General features: G+C 25.0%; 2 protein-coding genes across 2 annotated transcripts in view; one reads left to right on the top strand and one right to left on the bottom strand.

The window, feature by feature from the left end:
• Positions 1-3,448: 3,448 nt before the first annotated feature.
• LOC129968423 (RING-box protein 1A) lies at positions 3,449-11,460 on the bottom strand. Its single transcript, XM_056082283.1, has 7 exons — positions 11,381-11,460; positions 11,174-11,301; positions 8,403-8,430; positions 8,230-8,280; positions 5,603-5,673; positions 3,636-3,721; positions 3,449-3,551 (listed from the first exon to the last, which is right to left on the bottom strand). Exons 2-7 carry the CDS (start codon positions 11,276-11,278, stop codon positions 3,539-3,541), a joined length of 354 nt encoding a protein of 117 aa, XP_055938258.1. The 5' UTR covers positions 11,279-11,301; positions 11,381-11,460; the 3' UTR covers positions 3,449-3,538.
• A 566-nt stretch (positions 11,461-12,026) lies between these two features.
• LOC129969092 (cap-specific mRNA (nucleoside-2'-O-)-methyltransferase 1-like) overlaps positions 12,027-18,167 on the top strand; it is a 29,948-nt gene continuing 23,807 nt past the window's right edge. Inside the window, exons 1-5 of the mRNA XM_056083503.1 lie at positions 12,027-12,188; positions 14,101-14,184; positions 15,859-15,960; positions 17,423-17,518; positions 17,963-18,087. Of these exons, the coding sequence (XP_055939478.1) occupies positions 12,164-12,188; positions 14,101-14,184; positions 15,859-15,960; positions 17,423-17,518; positions 17,963-18,087 (432 nt within the window). The 5' untranslated portion in view covers positions 12,027-12,163. The remainder of the gene's footprint in view (positions 12,189-14,100; positions 14,185-15,858; positions 15,961-17,422; positions 17,519-17,962; positions 18,088-18,167) is intronic.

Genomic DNA, 18,167 nt, shown 5'->3' with positions numbered 1-18,167 from the left:
AAGAAAACTCAACTTTTGAATGTTACTTTTCTTCCATAAGGTTCTATTATTTATCATGAGGTATTTTTCTTTCTAATGTTTAGGAATTTGCTCATTGAAAGTGTGTCTGAATTTATACTTTCTTATATATGAAATGTAGAGATAGTATTACAATTGTCAACTCAAAATTTTGAATCTCCCCTAGTTTGAAGAATACATTTATGAAAAATATGTTATGACAAAGATAACTCAAAAACAACGTTTTGAATTAGCTTAATGAAATTTAGCTATGTAATGTAAATGCAATAACTAAATATATCAAATTTTTAATGTGATTTAGTGGCTACAGTTATAGTTTTATGACATATTTTTGTTTCAGTCAGTTGGGAAAAATGGGTCTAAAATACAAAATCGATTTTCGTATATAATAAATTGCACGTTACGGATTCGTCGCAAAAAAACTCATTAAGGATCTCACTAAGGATTATGATTCAGTAAAAATGTTAAATTCTTGCCAAAAATATTTCATAACTACTGGAATCCAATGCCATACAAGGCATTCTCTAATATAATATGTCTATTAGAGAGTATGCAAGAAAGTATTGGGGAGACTCCTCCTAGTGCTTTTTAAAATCCACACTATGTAATGATGCATGTTTGCATCTTTTACATTTTCTGCCTTATTTAATTATTGATGAATAGTTTGATAATAAAACAAAATTTAATTTTAACATATTTAACTTAAAATAATTGTTTTAATTTTTCAATTATATCCTTATCTACATTAATTTACAGAATTCCAAGCAAATGATGAAGATTGTGCAATGTACAGCTAAAGAAAATATATATACAAAAAAAAAAAAAAAAAAAAAACCAGAACATCAATGTTTCTCCAATGACCAATTATATATGTTCCAAGTTTGAGACTGAAAATATTTATTATCCGTAATCTTTAGAATAGTAATCAATTATAGGGGAATGTTATAAAGCTTCCTAAGAGACTGAGTATAAAAATTGTGTGACATTTTTTTAACCATCAGATAAAATAGAAAAGGCAGTGTACTCAGTATATGCTAAATTCAATTGTTCACAATGCATTCACAAATTACACATGAAATAAAATTTCACTACTCTGACTTCATTTTTAAATACCTTTAATGTTTTTCTTTAATTATTATTATTATTCTTTGCTTTAAGATTTTTCTAAAAAGAGAACCAAGATTAAATTGAGATTGAAATTATCAAACATTATACAAATACAAGTTGATATACCCAGTATTATTTGGAATTAAAATTCATTCATGTTTAAAATTTTATAATATGCAAAATTCTTTTCAAGGCATACATATTAAAAATATTGGTAGTATAGTTCAAAATCTTAACACTGCCTAGTAGAACAACACTTATAAATTTCCTAGTTCCAAAATCAATGTGCTACATTTTCTAAAGATATAATAACAATTGAGGGAGGGGAATATGAATTTGGCATCGCTGAAAAAGCAAACTTTTAATTGATATTTCGTACTAGTATATAAATTATAAGTTTTTTTACGATTTGAAATTCTTTTTATTGACTTTACTAAAACATTTGATACAGTTAATAAATGAATAGTAAATTTTTCAATGCCTGTTTAATCAAACTAACTTTTTTCTGTTTAAGCAAATAGATTTCAATATAAATTTCTTAAAGACATTCAAAGGAATAATAATTCTTATAATTATCTATATATAATAATTTGTATAAAATTATACATCCCTTCAAATTTCTATTCATATAAGAAGCAGCAAAATAATTGATGAATTATAGTTTAAAAAATTGCTACAATAATGGAAATTATAGATATGAATGAAACATTCAGAGTGATTTTACTTTTCACATCTGTAAACAAACAAATCCTGTTTACATGACACATTTGCACAGAATACTAAGTTGCCAGTAAGCATAGAGGAAAACTAATTTATATATTGCATTAATTATGTGAAATGCCTTACTTTTTTTATGCTCGTAAACTAAAGCAGTGTATCATTTCATATCTATCAATGAGTGATATAGCAAGTGATGATAGCAATAGTATATCCTAACCCTTATGTTCATTTTGTATAGTATACCATACATACAACTTTGTAAAAAATACTACCACTATAAAATAATTAAAAAAAAATTGTATGTATGGTATACTATACAAAATGAGGTATACTATTCAAAATGTATAGCTACCTATATACATTTTTTTTTTTTTTTTGCTGTTCTTCAAAAAATCAATCTTGCCATGATAAGGGCTAATAAAGAAATGCAATAATGAAGTGCAAAGTAATAATTATGAATTAATTTTCTCTCCCTCTGAATCAGTAAGATATTAATTTTAATGCTAAAACTGACATTCCTTTTAAATAAAAAAAATATGTATAATTTTATATCTTTGGCTCATACAACAAAACTTTTCATTTTAGTACTTCTAGCATAATAGAGAACCAGGCTCGGGTGCAATTGAGCCAAAACTTTCAATGCTCTTGAATAAATTTTTCCAAAAAAATTCATTTTGAATATTTTATTATGAATGAATATATTAGCATAAAATATGATCAATAACAGCAGATTATTTTTCAGAAACACAGGAAGCCAAGTTATTTAAAACATTTTTAATGTGAATTTCTTATGAAAAATCTTATTAAAGTACCTTCATTGCATAGCAAAATTTACTTTGATTATAATGCATGTAATTATACTAACTATAAATATATTACACTGCCACTTCATCAACATACCCATTATAAGATAAGGAACATACAATAAATCTGGAATATAAGTCATACTAATTTTATTAACTTTGTAAATGAAAATTAATTTTTTCAATTCTCATTTATAAGGGGATTTTTTTTTTTTTTTTTTTTTTTAAATCTTCCAAGGGGGAGGGGAAATATGGATAAAGTACAAGCAATTTTAAGGTCGCTATATAAAGATCATTATAAATAAGCATTTTTAAATATCTTCGATATGATAACATGTGCATACTAAGAAAGAATTAAGTGTTTCAATTTCACAAAACATACATTTAGCAAAAATTAGATAGATATAAAAATACGTTATTGAAATACGTTATTGAATACGTTATGGAAATAATATTGGAATTGTGTAATTCAAACAAGTAATTTTAGCTTTGCATGTATCCATCAATGGATTCCTCTTTTCCTATGCTGACTAACAAAATCCCATTCAACAATCACATATCCAGAATAAATACATGAAACAAGCAATTTCATACAATGCAATTCATAAAAAATATACTTGATATTTGTATTGTCGAGTCTGATAAATATCTTGACTGTGGTAAAAATTCCAAAAACTGTTTAATATTTTTGTTTATTTCAGATTTAAAAAAAAATATTGTTAAGACTTGTTTATCCTGACTGCAGAAGATAATAAAAGTCAGAAATTTGATTACATGAGAAAAAAAAATATATAACATGAGAAGTATAGTTGAAATTTTACTGAAGTAATTACATTCAAAATACAAATAAGTAAAAATACATATGATGCAACATATACACTGGAGACATATTAGTGGCCATACCTGAAATCAAACAAAACAATAAAAATATTGTTTAAAATTAAATTAAAAGAAAGAATATTCAATTGAGAAAAGACATTTACATACTTCTGGAATTCCCATTCACGATTATCCAGTGGACAAACTTGTCTAGTTTTCAACCACCGTGATATACAGTGAAAATGAAAGGCATGCTTTAAAAAAAAGGAGTAATTAAAGTTAAAACTTTACTACAAATAACAAGGAATGACCTAAAGATTTGAAGTCAGAATGATAATAATAATTATTAATAATATTAATAATAATTATTAATTATTATTATAATAATTATTAGTAATAATTAATTCTTATAAAAATTATATTATATATATATATATATATATATATATATATATATATATTATAAATTTTAAACCTAGTTATTTTGTGTCCTTCAGAGAATTAAACAGTAGTCATTTAATAAAAATAACTTTGTAAAAATAAGAGTCTAATTATGCAAAACCAACAGAAATTCAATATAAATATTACTACATTCAGAATTTAACTTGATATAAATATTTACCATTGCTCTTCATTAAATATTCTAATTTGTGATAATTAAAAAAAATATATATATAATTATTAATACATTTGATATAGATTCTTTAGTTTAAAAACTTTTTTAAATTTAAAAAAAAATTGTTTTATTTTTATTATGATTATATATATATATATATATATACACACACACACATCTTAAGATTAATGCAAGTAATTGGTTATTATTAATACTATCTGTATCTATTAATAATAAATTCATCATACAGACCATAACATATTAACTTTAAAAAAATCAGAATTTATTGAATGTATAAATAAATAGGGGAGGGGGTGGAAATTGTTGTTAACTTCATAAGAAACTGATGTACAAGTAATCAACTATCACACTTTTAATGAACAAAAAAATTAAGGAAAAATGATTCATTTAAGTATTAAACCCCTAACAGAAAAATCTATACACTGGTAGATATGGAATTATAGATATGCAATTTGACACTTCTTTGAATGTTATGGCATATATAAGAATTAATACAAATAATTATGTATTGTATTTGATTACATTGAAAAATCTTCAGCTTAAGAACTTTTTTATGAATCTTAATTTTATTTTTAAAAGTAGGGAAACAATTTTCTGTACATAGAATACAATTTCTATATACTGAACAAAAACATTCTTAATTTATTGCAACTAAAAAGCACCAATAGATTTTGCTCTTAAAAATATAAATTAAATAAGAAAAAAATTACTTCACTAATTCTTATAGTAATAGAAATTCAATGACTGAAAGGTTATTTAAACATACACAAATCTCATTTATAGATGAGTTATATGCTATTCATAGCTTCTACTCCGGAAATTCCTTTCCAAATTGAAGCAAAAATTTTGCATTAACGTTTTAGCTGTTTAACTTTTTTTACTATCTAATTTGTTTTTGAAATATGTTGCCTTACCAATTCATAGAATATTTGTGGCTTTGTATAGTATTTGTATTGAATTGTAAGATTATAATTTTTGAAAAGTAATAATTTGATACCTTTACGAAGCATAAGTATGACGATCAAGTTAAATGGCTCGTAAAGAGTATCGTTCTTTAACAGAGGTCTTATAGGAGGTAAAAAAAGTCAAGCTTAATTAATAAAGCAATAAAATAAGGAGAGCAGCTTTTAAAGAGCAAAAACAGATATGAAATTTTGACAAATACATATTTATCATTTCAAAAAAATCATTTATTAAAACCTTTGAAAGATTAATTAAAAAAAAAAAAGCTAAACATTATATAAAAACATACTTGTAAACTGACAATTTCAATTATGCATTCCAAAATTAAACTCCCCTTCACATAACCGAACCTTTAAGTTTGGCACATAATGATTTAAACGCACATTAAGATATCTAAATAAATAATTAAATTTCTGAATTCAAATTCTATTATTTAATACATGAAAAAAAATCCAAATATTTCATGAAAAAACAGAGGCATTACATTTACTGATAAAAGTAATAGAAGTAATTATAAAATTAAAATATAACTTACATTACATACTCCCCAAGCTACAGTACATTCTTCACTAGTAGCTGAAGCTTGATTTGCTTGACATTCTATGCCTAATAAATAAAATTCTATCAATTAACTTTTACTAACAGAAAGGATGCAAGTGATTCCATTGCAATATAAAGAAAAACAAAATAATAATTTTACCACTTTCTTTAAATATGTATAAAAAATTTTCCTTATAAAAGGGTACACTTTTTTTTTTTTTTTTTTTTTTTTTTACATAACATCAAAGGTTAAAAAAAATCTAGATTAACTTTTTTAAAAAAAGCTATGTTATGAAAGATAATATAAAGGCATACATTTTACTAAAATTATGTTTGGAAATAGAATGCTTATTATCTGCATGCAAATTATGAGTAAAAGGTAACTAAATACCTTTTAAGGATAATAACTTTTTTTTAAAGCAAAGTATATAATATTTCAGTTAAACAGTAGAAAGGCAAAAAGAATCTGTTTTTTCTTAAAGACAATGCAGGATTTTATGTTATGATTTAGTTAAAAAATTCCAAAAGTAAATACATTTGCATTTAAATAATGAAGTTGATTCTGATTAGAACGTAACAATTATTAATTTTAAAATGAAGCAATTCTTCTTTATAACTCCTAAATATGAAATTTATATATATTTGAAATAAGAAAAATTCTAGAACCAGACTCTTTGCTCTAACCCCTCATTCAGATTTAGCAATTTATGTTTTATATAAAAGCCAGAAACATTCTCTACTCTCTATTTTTAAGGAAATTCTAAAACACTATTTCACTGTACATTCTCCATGAGAAAAACCCACGACAAAAGTTTGCCAACTGTAAATATTAAGCCTATTTTGAAAAAAATTTTCATATGAAAATTTATGATTACGTCATCAATAGTTGTTGACCTTTTTCCTCTAAATTTTAATAGGCATTACACAATAACTGGACCAATTTTGCCCATAATTTTGTTATTAATTCAAGAGCAAAGCAAAAAGAAAGACCCATCATTGTTGTGAAAATAAAATTTTAAATACTTATTTTACATTATTGCAATTATACATTTACTGCTATAAGATGCAGTTCATCAAAATTAAATGGCATGAATAAATTCATCTTATTAAAATTAGCTAAATCTGAACAAGCACATTGATGGTATTAATATTGTCATATGAAATAATTTTTAAAGAAATACTTTATTAAAACAAAAGAGAGTAACATTTTAAATTATTATTGCACAAAAATTTAAGAATATTCCAACTGACTTTTTACCAAATTAATTGGCAAAATTAATCCAGTTGTTGAGGGCTGTGACTAAGTTTTATTCAGCAATAAATCTTGAAAATGAAGGCAGATGACATTGATACTGTATTTTGAATCATGAACTTTCTTTTGAAAAAAAAAAAAAAATCACTAAATTATATTTATTTAATAACTGCAACTCTGCCAAGGATTTTAGTTTACAGGTAATTAACAGTTTAGTGTTTTTCATATTTCTTTAAAAAAATGGAGAGTAGGGAATTATTAATGATATACCTAAGTAACACTAAATTTCATAAAATATGAAAAACAGTGAAATTAATAGTGATTGAGATTGGAAAATCGTTTCTTTAGTTTTAAATATGTAAATAGTGAGCAAACAGCTAGTTGCAAAAGGCAACTAGTGATTAAGATTACTATTATAATTACTTTAAGAGCCTATTAAATTATACATGAAAATTTCACAATTTCCAGTAGCTGGTAACATATTTTTTGCTTCCAATAACCAAATAAATAGTTTTAAAATTTTACTGAACATTAAATAAAAACTAAATTAATTATAATTCTAACAATGTTTAATTGAACTAAGTAGAGTAAGAAAGCAGATCTGTAAAATTTCAAAATAAAGAAACCAAAAATAAATAAAAGGCATAAAAAAAATCTAATCACATACATAAACACTGTCTGTCTACTGAATTTTACTAAGTCACTATAATTGCATAACAAGAATGAGCATAAAAGTTAAGCAATACTAACCAGTGCACTATATTTTGCATTTACTAACAAATTTGTCTTTACAAACAGTAATTGTTTTCATAATACAAAAAGCAATACAAGATTTTGACAGGTATTTTTTTGCTGATAAACAATTCAAGTAATTGCAATTTTAAACAAGTAACACATATATGAATGTAAAATATTATAACTGATAGTGAAAATAAAAAATGCCAAATTAAATTGTTAAATATTCAGCAAATACTGCTTTAAATAATTGATAAATTAAGTTTAAAAAAATTTTAAAGGTAGAAAACAAGTATTTATAAATACTAGTAAAACTAATTGGAACACTTCTTCGAAATTTAAGCTTATATACTTCTATTAAATTTATAGCAATAAAAAGTTAACTTCAAATAATTTTTAGCACCACCACTAATAATAATAATAATAATATATAAAAAAAATTTAAGAATTTATCTTCATTAGAAATACTTTTCATATGAGCTTTAACAGGAGTAAAACAAGAAACTTAAAATAACTAAAAAAAAAAAAAGATTTTAAACATGAAAATATTGGTAAATTATAAAGTGTGTTTAAATACATCAAAGAGAGAGTGTATACATAATTCCTTAAAGGTATAACATAGATTTGCAACTTACACAAATCCATGATGTGATTTCTACAAATTGCACAGTTATCAACAACAATATCTGCAAGAAATAATATTTTTGTTTTAAATTTTTAAATAAAAAGAAAAATTAGCAGAGAAATTTGAAAAAAAAAAAAAAAAAAAAAAAAGAAGAAAAAAAAAAAGATAACTAATTTTACATACCCCAAGCCCACAATGCTACAGCATTCCACTATAAAAATATAAAAATTATTTATCATTATTTTTTATTGCTTTGCTGCAAATGTAAATATTTCATACAATAAAAGACCTCAATATGTAACTAGACACCACAGTTAAAAAACATACTTTGAAATTTTACCAAACATTATTGATCAAATAATGATGATATATTGATATCCTAATATCAATATTTAAATTAATATAATTTTCTGAATTTTATTCAGAAATTTAGTAACAGAATATTACATAAAAACTATTTAAGACACTATAAGATAAATTTATACACAGAGATATATTTTTTATTGTTTAGCTATACAAAGACAATTAGGTGAAATCTGTATTCAAACTATTTGACAATTTCTTGGATTTTCTTATGGTAACCACAATGAATTTTAATGCTTTTTAATAAATTTAAGATTTAAACACATGTATGTCGAAATGCACTCCATTTAGTTTCATATTTTATCAAAAATTTTTTTAAAGTTATTATCATAAAAGGAAAGGGTAAAAGTGAGTAATCTTATAGAAGAACCAGCTGATCTCAAAAGCTATAAAATTGAAATTTGTTTAAAGCACAAATTTTTTTGTTATTTGACATATAAAATGAATTTTTGTAAAATTTAAATGCTACTGAACTATTTAATTTATAAATTACAAAATTACTGCATATTTGCCAATGACAATTTTTTTCAGTTTGATTAGCCACGAACGACCTAAGAAGAGCCGCCAAATGGAAATAAACATTTATTTTAAAATAGGATTTTTAAGGAGATCTACTAGATCTCCTTAAAAATACTAAATCAATATATTAACAATTTCACTTTACAATTTGGAAAATATCTAATAGGAAAACAAGCAACATAAAAGTAGGCACGTAAAAAAAAGATGCAAGTGAGGGTTTTCATTAAATGCACTTACAGTGGCTCAAAAAATTGAGAGTACACCTTACTTTTACTTGATAAATCCAATTTTAAATATAAATAAAAACATTATCAGGAAGTGCAAACATGTTTTTATTTTTACACATAACAAATGGTTTAATTTAGAGTAAAAATAAAGAAAAATCAACCAAAACACTTCTAAATTTAAAAGTTTCAGAAGCATTTAGATAAATATATGCAGAATTTTGCCTCATAAAATTAAGAATACACCAATGAAATTCTTGTAATACCACGCATAGAAAGAACTTGTCCGTATTTCGTTGCATGTCTTTTGGCTTTAATAATGGCCTCTAAACGTCGTGGTACCGATTCGACCAATTTTTGATGGCATCTGAAGATATTTTACCCCATTCTTCTTGCACCACTTGTTTTAAATGGGTTTTATTTCTAATTTTGTGTTTTTGGACCCCTGCTTTGTGTGTGGCCCACAGATATTCAATGGTATTGAAGTCGGTGTATTGTGGTGGTGTGTGTAACTGATGATTACAAAATAAAAGATACCCTACTTTGATGTTACGTGCATTCTGTTTGGGGTGGTTGTTCTACTGAAAAATGTAATTTCCATCTAAACCCAAATTTTTGGCACTTTCCTTTAGATTGCTGCGAAGTATATCCAAGTAAGACATACGACTCATAATGCTCTCTTTAAAAGCTAAATTACCTACCCTGGATGAAGCCATACAACACCAAATCATGACGGAGTCACCATCATGTTTAACTGGAGGACGTAAAATTTTTGAATCCAAAGCAATATTAGGCTTTCTCCATACTATACGATGGCTGTCACTGCCAAAAATGTTGAGTTTCCTTTCATTACTAAATATAGCTTTCTTCCAAAGGTTATTGATCTTTAATTGATCAGTTTTTGCAAACTTCAAATGTTTTTTTTGAATTTGCAAGCTGATGAAAGTTTCTCTCTAATTATGCGATTTTTATATCCAGCTTGTCTAATGGCATTTCACACGGTTTTAGCACTTACACTTCTGCCTATGATTTGAAAAGTTTCTGCAACAAGTTGGATGAACCATATGGTCGCAGCAATCTAAAGGAAAGTGTTAAAAATTTCGGATTAGATGGAAATTCTATTTTTCAGCAGGAAACGAACACAAACACAATGCATGTAATGTCAAAATATGGTGTCTTTTTCACTGTAAACAGCAGTTACACACACCACCACAGTATCCAGACATCAATGCCATTGAATATTCTTGGGCCATACTTGAAAAAGTGGTCCAAAAACACAAAAATGGAAACAAAACTCATTTAAAACAAATGTTGTAAAAAAGAATGGGGTAAAATATCTTCAAATACCACCAAAAATTGGTCGAATCAGTACCATGACGTTTAGAGGCCATTATAAGAGGCAAAAGAAATGCAACATAATAGTGACATTTTGTTTCTATGGGTGATATTGCAAAAATTCCATTGGTGTATTCTCAATTTTGTGAGGCAAAATTCTGCGTATGTTTATTTAAAATGCTTCTGAAACTTTTCAATTTAGAAGTTTTTGGTTGATTTTTCTTTATTTTTACTCTAAATTAAAAGATTCGTTATGTGAAAAAATAAAAACATGTTTGCACTTACCGGTAATGTGTTATTTATATTTAAAGTCTGATTTATCAAGTAAAAGTAAGGTGTACTCTCAATTTTTTGAGTCACTGTATATATTCAAGCAAGTTAAAACCTGTATTTAAGAATAATTTTATGCCTGTGAGAAGTTACAATTATTATTTTTCACAAAAAAGGCATGAAATTTTCGTTATGAAAATTAATTGAAATTTTTTAATCTTTAAAAAAAAAAAAAAAACTTACTTTCTTAACTTCAAAGCGTTTTTTGTCACCTCTGGAAGTGCTTGCTGAAGCTGACATTTCAGAAGATTCATTGTCCATTTCTTCATCAACTTCCATAGAAGCCATTGTGGAATACACTTGCTGGAACTCTATAAATTTAAAGAATTAATACTGAAAATAACGAAAGAATTTTTAAAATATACACAAAGACTTCGTTTTTCCACTTACAAGTTGACTTTATAACTCAGAACATCAAAAGTGCATCAATAAAATTAGTGTTGCCATAAAAGAAAACTAAATATCCAATTATTGGGATTTCGTCTTCTCTTTCAAATCCGATAACTTTCCAAAATGAATAATTACAATAAATTAATTACTCTATAAATTAATTCCAACAAAAAACTAAAAATACTAATAAAATTTGAATTTATGTCGAGAATCCATTCGCTTTGTACTCAGTTTTCTTTCGGAATTATAGCTCTTGAGTAATTTTGATTCAAATGGGATTTTTATATTCAACATCTACTTTTAGATAATTATTTTGATGTTTTATTTTTGATATTTTATTTTTTAAATGATGACTATATAATAATTAAAAGACGTAACAGCGTCTGTATAATGGGAAAATGGGAACTGAAACTGTAAAATGTAACTGGTTAGAAACAGAACTATATTCTTTTAAGGCGGAGTTTAAGTTGAGGGGAAGTTTGGACTTTAGGACTTTTCCACGCCTTTTTATCTTCATAGTCTCATCATGAGTGGCTCAGTTACAAATAGGCAATCGCCAATGACAGAAGGTTTCATGATTTTACCCTCCTCCATTGGATAAAAGAGCACTCTTCTATTTTAAATGGCGGTTTAGAAACCACTTATTTCGTGCTAGTATCACTGTCTCTTAAAACTACTAGAAATCATTTCATATTTTTGTACCGAAAAATGCAGTGTATCGTTTAATATGTATAAACATATTATATTGCTTTGAGATTAAAAAAGCTTAAAAATTGTAAAATAATGAATAAATTCAAATCTCTAAGTGGTATGTATTTTGAATTACAAACTATTGCGTCGAATTCCAAAAAATATGCCTTCGTAAACAGTTTTGACTTTGTTAGTTTTCGTATATTTTTGACACTACAAACTCTCATATAAACATATTTGACAATTTCTTATGTGCGTTTTATATGTCGGCTTTTGGTAATATCATCATATTTAAATCAATTAATATGTCGGCTTGAAATTTTTAATATCGAAGTTTCGCCTTACTCTGATCTTTTAAAAAAGTTTAGTTTATGTACTTTCTCATTCGGGTTTTTCAATTTTTGTTTTTATTTAACTCGTTTGTATATTTAACAGTCATATCATTTGAGTTAGTGAATTATCACTTATTGAAATAAACATACATATTGATGACTTTTATAAATTGCGTCTGTTTTTGTAATTAAAATAATCCCTTTGAAATACAGGGAAAAAAATAAGTAATTTCATTAAAAAAATATTTAATATCTAATATTATCTTTATGTGTAACAAATTTTTGTAGAGTATTGAATAATTTTCAATGAACCCTTTTGCGAAGTTTGCACTTATTTAAATTTCTGCAGTAATGGGCTCTTAATTGTTTATGAGATGGGTTATGATACAAAGAGGACTACAGTGATAAGTATTGATGTAGATCTATATTATTTTAACAGTTTAAAAAAAGTAGGGAAATAATTAACGTTAAAAAATTATGTTCTAGGAGATTAGGATATTTATTAAATGGCTTGTAAATGCTTGATATAGCTAGTGTTTATTTGTTTTGTTATCACATATTACAAAATATACCATGGCCAAAGAGAATATCTTCACATTACAGTGCTATCTTTATAAAAAGAAAAGGCAAACATGATTTTATTTCTACTTTTTCTAATAAAATTTTGGACATTTTTCTCTAGTATGAAAGTTATTGTAAAAATATAATTGAATGATAAAATGATTTTTATTGATAATGAAAATATATGATTTTTTATTTAACAAAATTTTCACAAATGTATGGAGAATTTTCTTTGGTTGAAGGGATTGATTACAGATTCCAAGTATTTTATGTAATGTCATATATATTTGCAGGGGAATGTTCAAAATATCTAATTTTGGATTGAAAACATTGCATTTAGATAAGTCTGGATAGTCAAACATTTAAAAGACTGTAAAGCCACAAACTAATGATTAAGGATGAAAGTATATAAAAAAATAAAAAAAAAATATGCAATATAAATAAGAGAATTTAAAAAAAAAAAAAAAGCTCCTGTCATTTTGATATTAGTTAGTATATAAACCAACTGAAGTTAAATTTTATCATGATGATTTTTTTTGGGTTAAAATATTTCCAGACTTTAAAAAAAAATGGGGGGGGGGAGAGATTTGCTGTTAAGTATATTAGCATGTTCGTGAAATGCAATAATTTATTTGAAAAATTTTGATTCTTTATTCATTTATTTACATTCTGAATGCAAACATTAAGAGCATTGAGTAAAGAAAAGTTCTGCTCTTATGGAACAATTTCAATTTTTAAACTTGAGATATAGTAAATGGTACAACATCATATTGCTAAATCAAATATTTTTATATTTAACAAAATGAAGCTTGCATTGCTAGATTTTATGTTTGTAACATTGTTGGTATTGACATTTCTTTTAGGTGCACAGTCATTCCAATAAACATTAAAAATCTTTAATTAGAGAATCAACAATGGTTTTAAAGATGAAGAGGTTGAAGGAGGCATTCATTAAAAATTTAAGCTGATTTCAGTCCATTATTATTTTGAGAATGTTTAACATGACTCTGCACATATCTTCTTGAAACTAGATAGAAAATCTGTTCAAAACTTTTTTTAAAGTTAAATTGATTTTTTTATAATATTTTTATTAATGAAGTTATATGAGCTTATGTTAATTCATATGATTATTTTTAGATTCTAGCACAAGTGAAAGTGAGGAAGACTATGGAAAACGTAAAACTAATGCATCATATGAATCCTGGAGTGGATTGAAAAGAAGTATGCTTTCATTTGTTTCCTATTTAATTTGAAAAAAGAAATTCTTGAAGCCATTTCTCTTTATGTAATGCATTAATTTTGAAGGTTTATAATTCTTTGAAGTCTAATACACTTTTTTATATGCATAATTACCCCTCATTTTATTTTAAATAAAATTTAAAAACTTTATTTTGACTGTGCTAATATCTTGAGATGTTCAGATCACTTACAGTTTTTTGTTGTGAATATATTAAATCACTATTATCATTTTGCTTTTTTTCCCTTTCTTTAACTGTAAAAAACCATGTATTGTTTACTTCCATGTGGTAAATAATTTTATTACTATAGATTTTTATCATTTCAATAGCTGTATTCCATGATGCAGACATAATAGGCAGCCCTTTTTAAAAACATATTCATTGGATCCCAATGTAATGGGTATAATTAAATGGTTAAATTACTGAAGAGTATATTTTATATAAGCATGCACACAAGGCAGTAAGGACCTAATATATGCTTTCAGCAATCTTAAACCTGTAATTAATATTTTTTCTATATTCTTGTAGATTCAATATGTTTTTTTGTTTTTTTTTAGTTTATTACTTATTGTTATCCCACTTTTTTACTCCTTACTTCAGTTTAAAATAGATATGAGAAAAGTTATGATGAATTTAAGTAGTGTGGGAAATGAATTTCATCCCTTATATTTCTGTTTCCCTTTCCATTAATTCAGATAAAAGTCATTAGCGAAAATTGTGTGTTGCCATTGTTCTTTTTTATATGTGGAAGTGTTTGCCTTTTCACTTTTATTTTAGTTTGTTTTCAGAAGTTGCATTTTCTGGTGAGCTAAAAGTCAAAGAAGGTACTAATTAAATTACTCATAATGATTGCAAATGTTCAATACAAGATTAATATGTGAAAGTTCCTCTTTATTCGTATTATATCAAGAGCAAAGTTAAAGAAGAAAAATTGAAAACGTGCATCTACAAAATGATATGTCACATGCATTTACTACATATTCTTAGTTTTTGCTATTTTCATTTAATTATTGTATAAACTTTATCTCTTACTTCATCAAATGGAACACTATGCAGAAAATTGACATTGCAGCATACTAAAAAAATTCAAAAAAGCTCTTTTTTTTTTTTTTTTTTTCTTCCCTGATCATCACTTAGATGTGGTTTTGAAACCACATATGGATATTTTGATGCATAATTGTGGTAAATAATATTTTTATAGATAAATAAAATAAAAATTTTAATCTCAGAGAAATTCTTAATGATATTTCATGAAAATATTGCAAAGAGTTTTCAATATTTCACATATATCTCAGTATCTTTTTCTGATACAGTCACCAAATTTTTAAAAGAAAAAAAAAAAACATTTTAACTTGCACACACACAAAAAAAGTTGTTTCATATTGTTAAATATTTTTTAACTTAATCGACTTATTAATGATGCAATTTAGGTTTTTTTTTTTATTTAGTAACTTTGCGAAAATGTTTATATTTTTATTCTTTATGACTGCAAAATAGTACTATTTTCATAATTCATGTTGTTGATTTGTGACTCCATAATTATCATTTGGATTATTAAAATTCTAAAAAAAATGGCTTTGTATGAAAAACAGATTTGCAATCTTTATCCTTTACACCTTTAAAGTTAAAAAAAAAGTTGATTTAATTTTTTCTTTAGCTCATAGTACTGATGAAGAGGAAAGCCATGCTGATTTATTTGTGAAAATGGCCAATGCTGGTACAGCAAATTTTAAAAGTCCAAATAAATACTCTGAAAGACGTAAGTTCTTTCTATTTTTATATTTTTTTATAGCTACTACTTATTATATTCATCTTATGCTTTTAAAACATTCATTATAACAAAATTTTGTTTGTATAAAAATGCTAAACTGCATACTGTCTGTCTCTCTCTCTCTCTAAAAGAAAATATATAGTATTTCTAGAAAAAAATAAATAATAAATATGACACGACCTTTTCAAAGTTGCCTTCCAACTCGTAATTTTTAAAAAAAATATTTTTGTACCTGAAAAGTGATAATTTACCATTCGGCAGATAATTTGGCTGCATTAAGAAAACTATATGGTAATGCTATTACATGGAATATAATAATATATGGAAATGTATTTATTTATTTGATCTTGAAATAATTCTAAGCATTGTTATTAAATAATATAAAGTATAGAATTTTATATTATAAAAAGTTTTTCTTTAATTTCATCAAAATCTTTCGATTGCTTGTATATGTAAATCATAAATTAATAATATATAAACAAAGGGTTAAAAGGTATAATGCACTCAACACATTAATAGCTCATCAAGGAATGACATCAGTGTTAATTGCAAAAAAGAATAACATTTTTTGTTAACATTATTGAATAATAAAATGAAAACATATTATTGTCATCCCAAATGCTATAATTTAAATGCATAATATTGAATATCCATTTGTTTGTGTGGACATAGTACAATTCCAGATATCTTGAGAGATTCTAGCAAAATTCAGCACATATGCTCCTTAACATCTAGGTTGGTTAACTGAACTATTATAAGGTTTTACATCCCTCCAAAAAGATAAGGTGAATAGAAGATAAAAAGTTTCTTTCCTTCTCAACAAATCACCACTGAAACAATTTTCTTATGTCATCTTAAAATTCAAAAACTTAGCTTTATAGTGACATTAGATTTAACACCATACAAATTTCCCTCTGAATTTTGATCCATTTTTAAAAATTGATTATATAACTTTATCTTCTTTTTGTTTGTTTGTTTGTTTTTCTCTAAACCATATGATTTACAAGTATATATATATGATGTTTTTTGTTTTTTTTTACTTATATATGGGATAAATGGTAGTCAAGTTGAACTATAAAATGGATATACTCTGTAAAGAAATAAAAGAAACATTTACAATTGATTATTTAAAATCAATTAATATAGATTTATTATACATTTTTCTTTAAATTTTTTAATGTAGTATTTCGATTTTGTATATGCATTTCACACCCATTTGCATCTGTTTGTTATAACATCTAAAAAGCAATTCACTTTGTATATTCTGTTTCTTTCTTTTTGTCTAAAATTAAAAACTATTTCTTTTGTGATATCAAATGCTGCATGACTTCGTCTTTTCCTTTGAAGGAAGAAGTGAGGAAAGTATTAATTTACTACTTCATATTTATTTACTATGTAATATTATGCCAATTTTTTAAAGATTTTATAATATACTTCAATCATGATATAGGATTCAGTACTGATGATACTGAAGATGAAATTTCAGAACCAGTTTCTAAAAAATCTAAAGGGGATTTCAAAAATCCTGCAAAATACATTGAAAGAGGTGAGTTTTTAAAAAATTATATAATATTGGTAATTATAAATATTTGCCTGATTTTATTTATTGAAGAAAGGTGCATTAATTCAAATATTTTGTGTCTAAATCAGATATACATTTTTTCAAAAGTTTGTATTTGATTTTGCTTATTTTGTTTAATGATGGTTAAAGTGCTATAATATTCATGGACTCACAATTGATAAGTACATGATCTTTTCTGTATATTTTTGTGTATAAATTTAAAAATTATGTATGTAAAAATATATTTGATGTATATAAATTTACAGATAAAAATGCTTCTAAGTTGAGGCACTCAGTTTACTCATGCTTTAAGATTTCATTTTCAGTAGATAAACATAAAATCATTATAAATCTTTAAATAACCTTAAAGAAATTTTAAAAAAAACTTTAAAAATGAAAATAAAATTATTTATTATTATTTGATTTCAGAATTATTAACTGATCAAACTGATAGCGATAGTGAAGAAAAAAGTGCACCAGCAAAACCAGTTGTAGCAAATATGCCTAGTATGGATATTTTGAATGGCAGTTATGGAGTTGGTATGAAAATGATGGTAAGTTTTAAAATATGATTTTCAAAACATATATCTATATAAATATCATATATCAATGAAAATATTATATAATATTGGTA

Source organism: Argiope bruennichi, chromosome 1, assembly GCF_947563725.1.
Source record: "Argiope bruennichi chromosome 1, qqArgBrue1.1, whole genome shotgun sequence".
NCBI classification, from domain to species: domain Eukaryota; kingdom Metazoa; phylum Arthropoda; class Arachnida; order Araneae; family Araneidae; genus Argiope; species Argiope bruennichi.
The sequence above is the reverse complement of the archived record's forward strand: the minus strand, read 5'-3'. Positions and strand labels throughout refer to the sequence as shown.

Coding starts and splice junctions, on each gene's coding strand:
- LOC129968423 (XM_056082283.1), bottom strand. CDS start 11,278: ATGGCTTCTATGGAAGTTGATGAAGAAATGGACAATGAATCTTCTGAA. Junction 5,674..8,229: donor AAATCACATCATGGATTTGT/GTAAGTTGCAAA, acceptor TTTATTTATTAG/GCATAGAATGTCAAGCAAAT. Junction 3,722..5,602: donor TAGCTTGGGGAGTATGTAAT/GTAAGTTATATT, acceptor TTTTTTTTAAAG/CATGCCTTTCATTTTCACTG.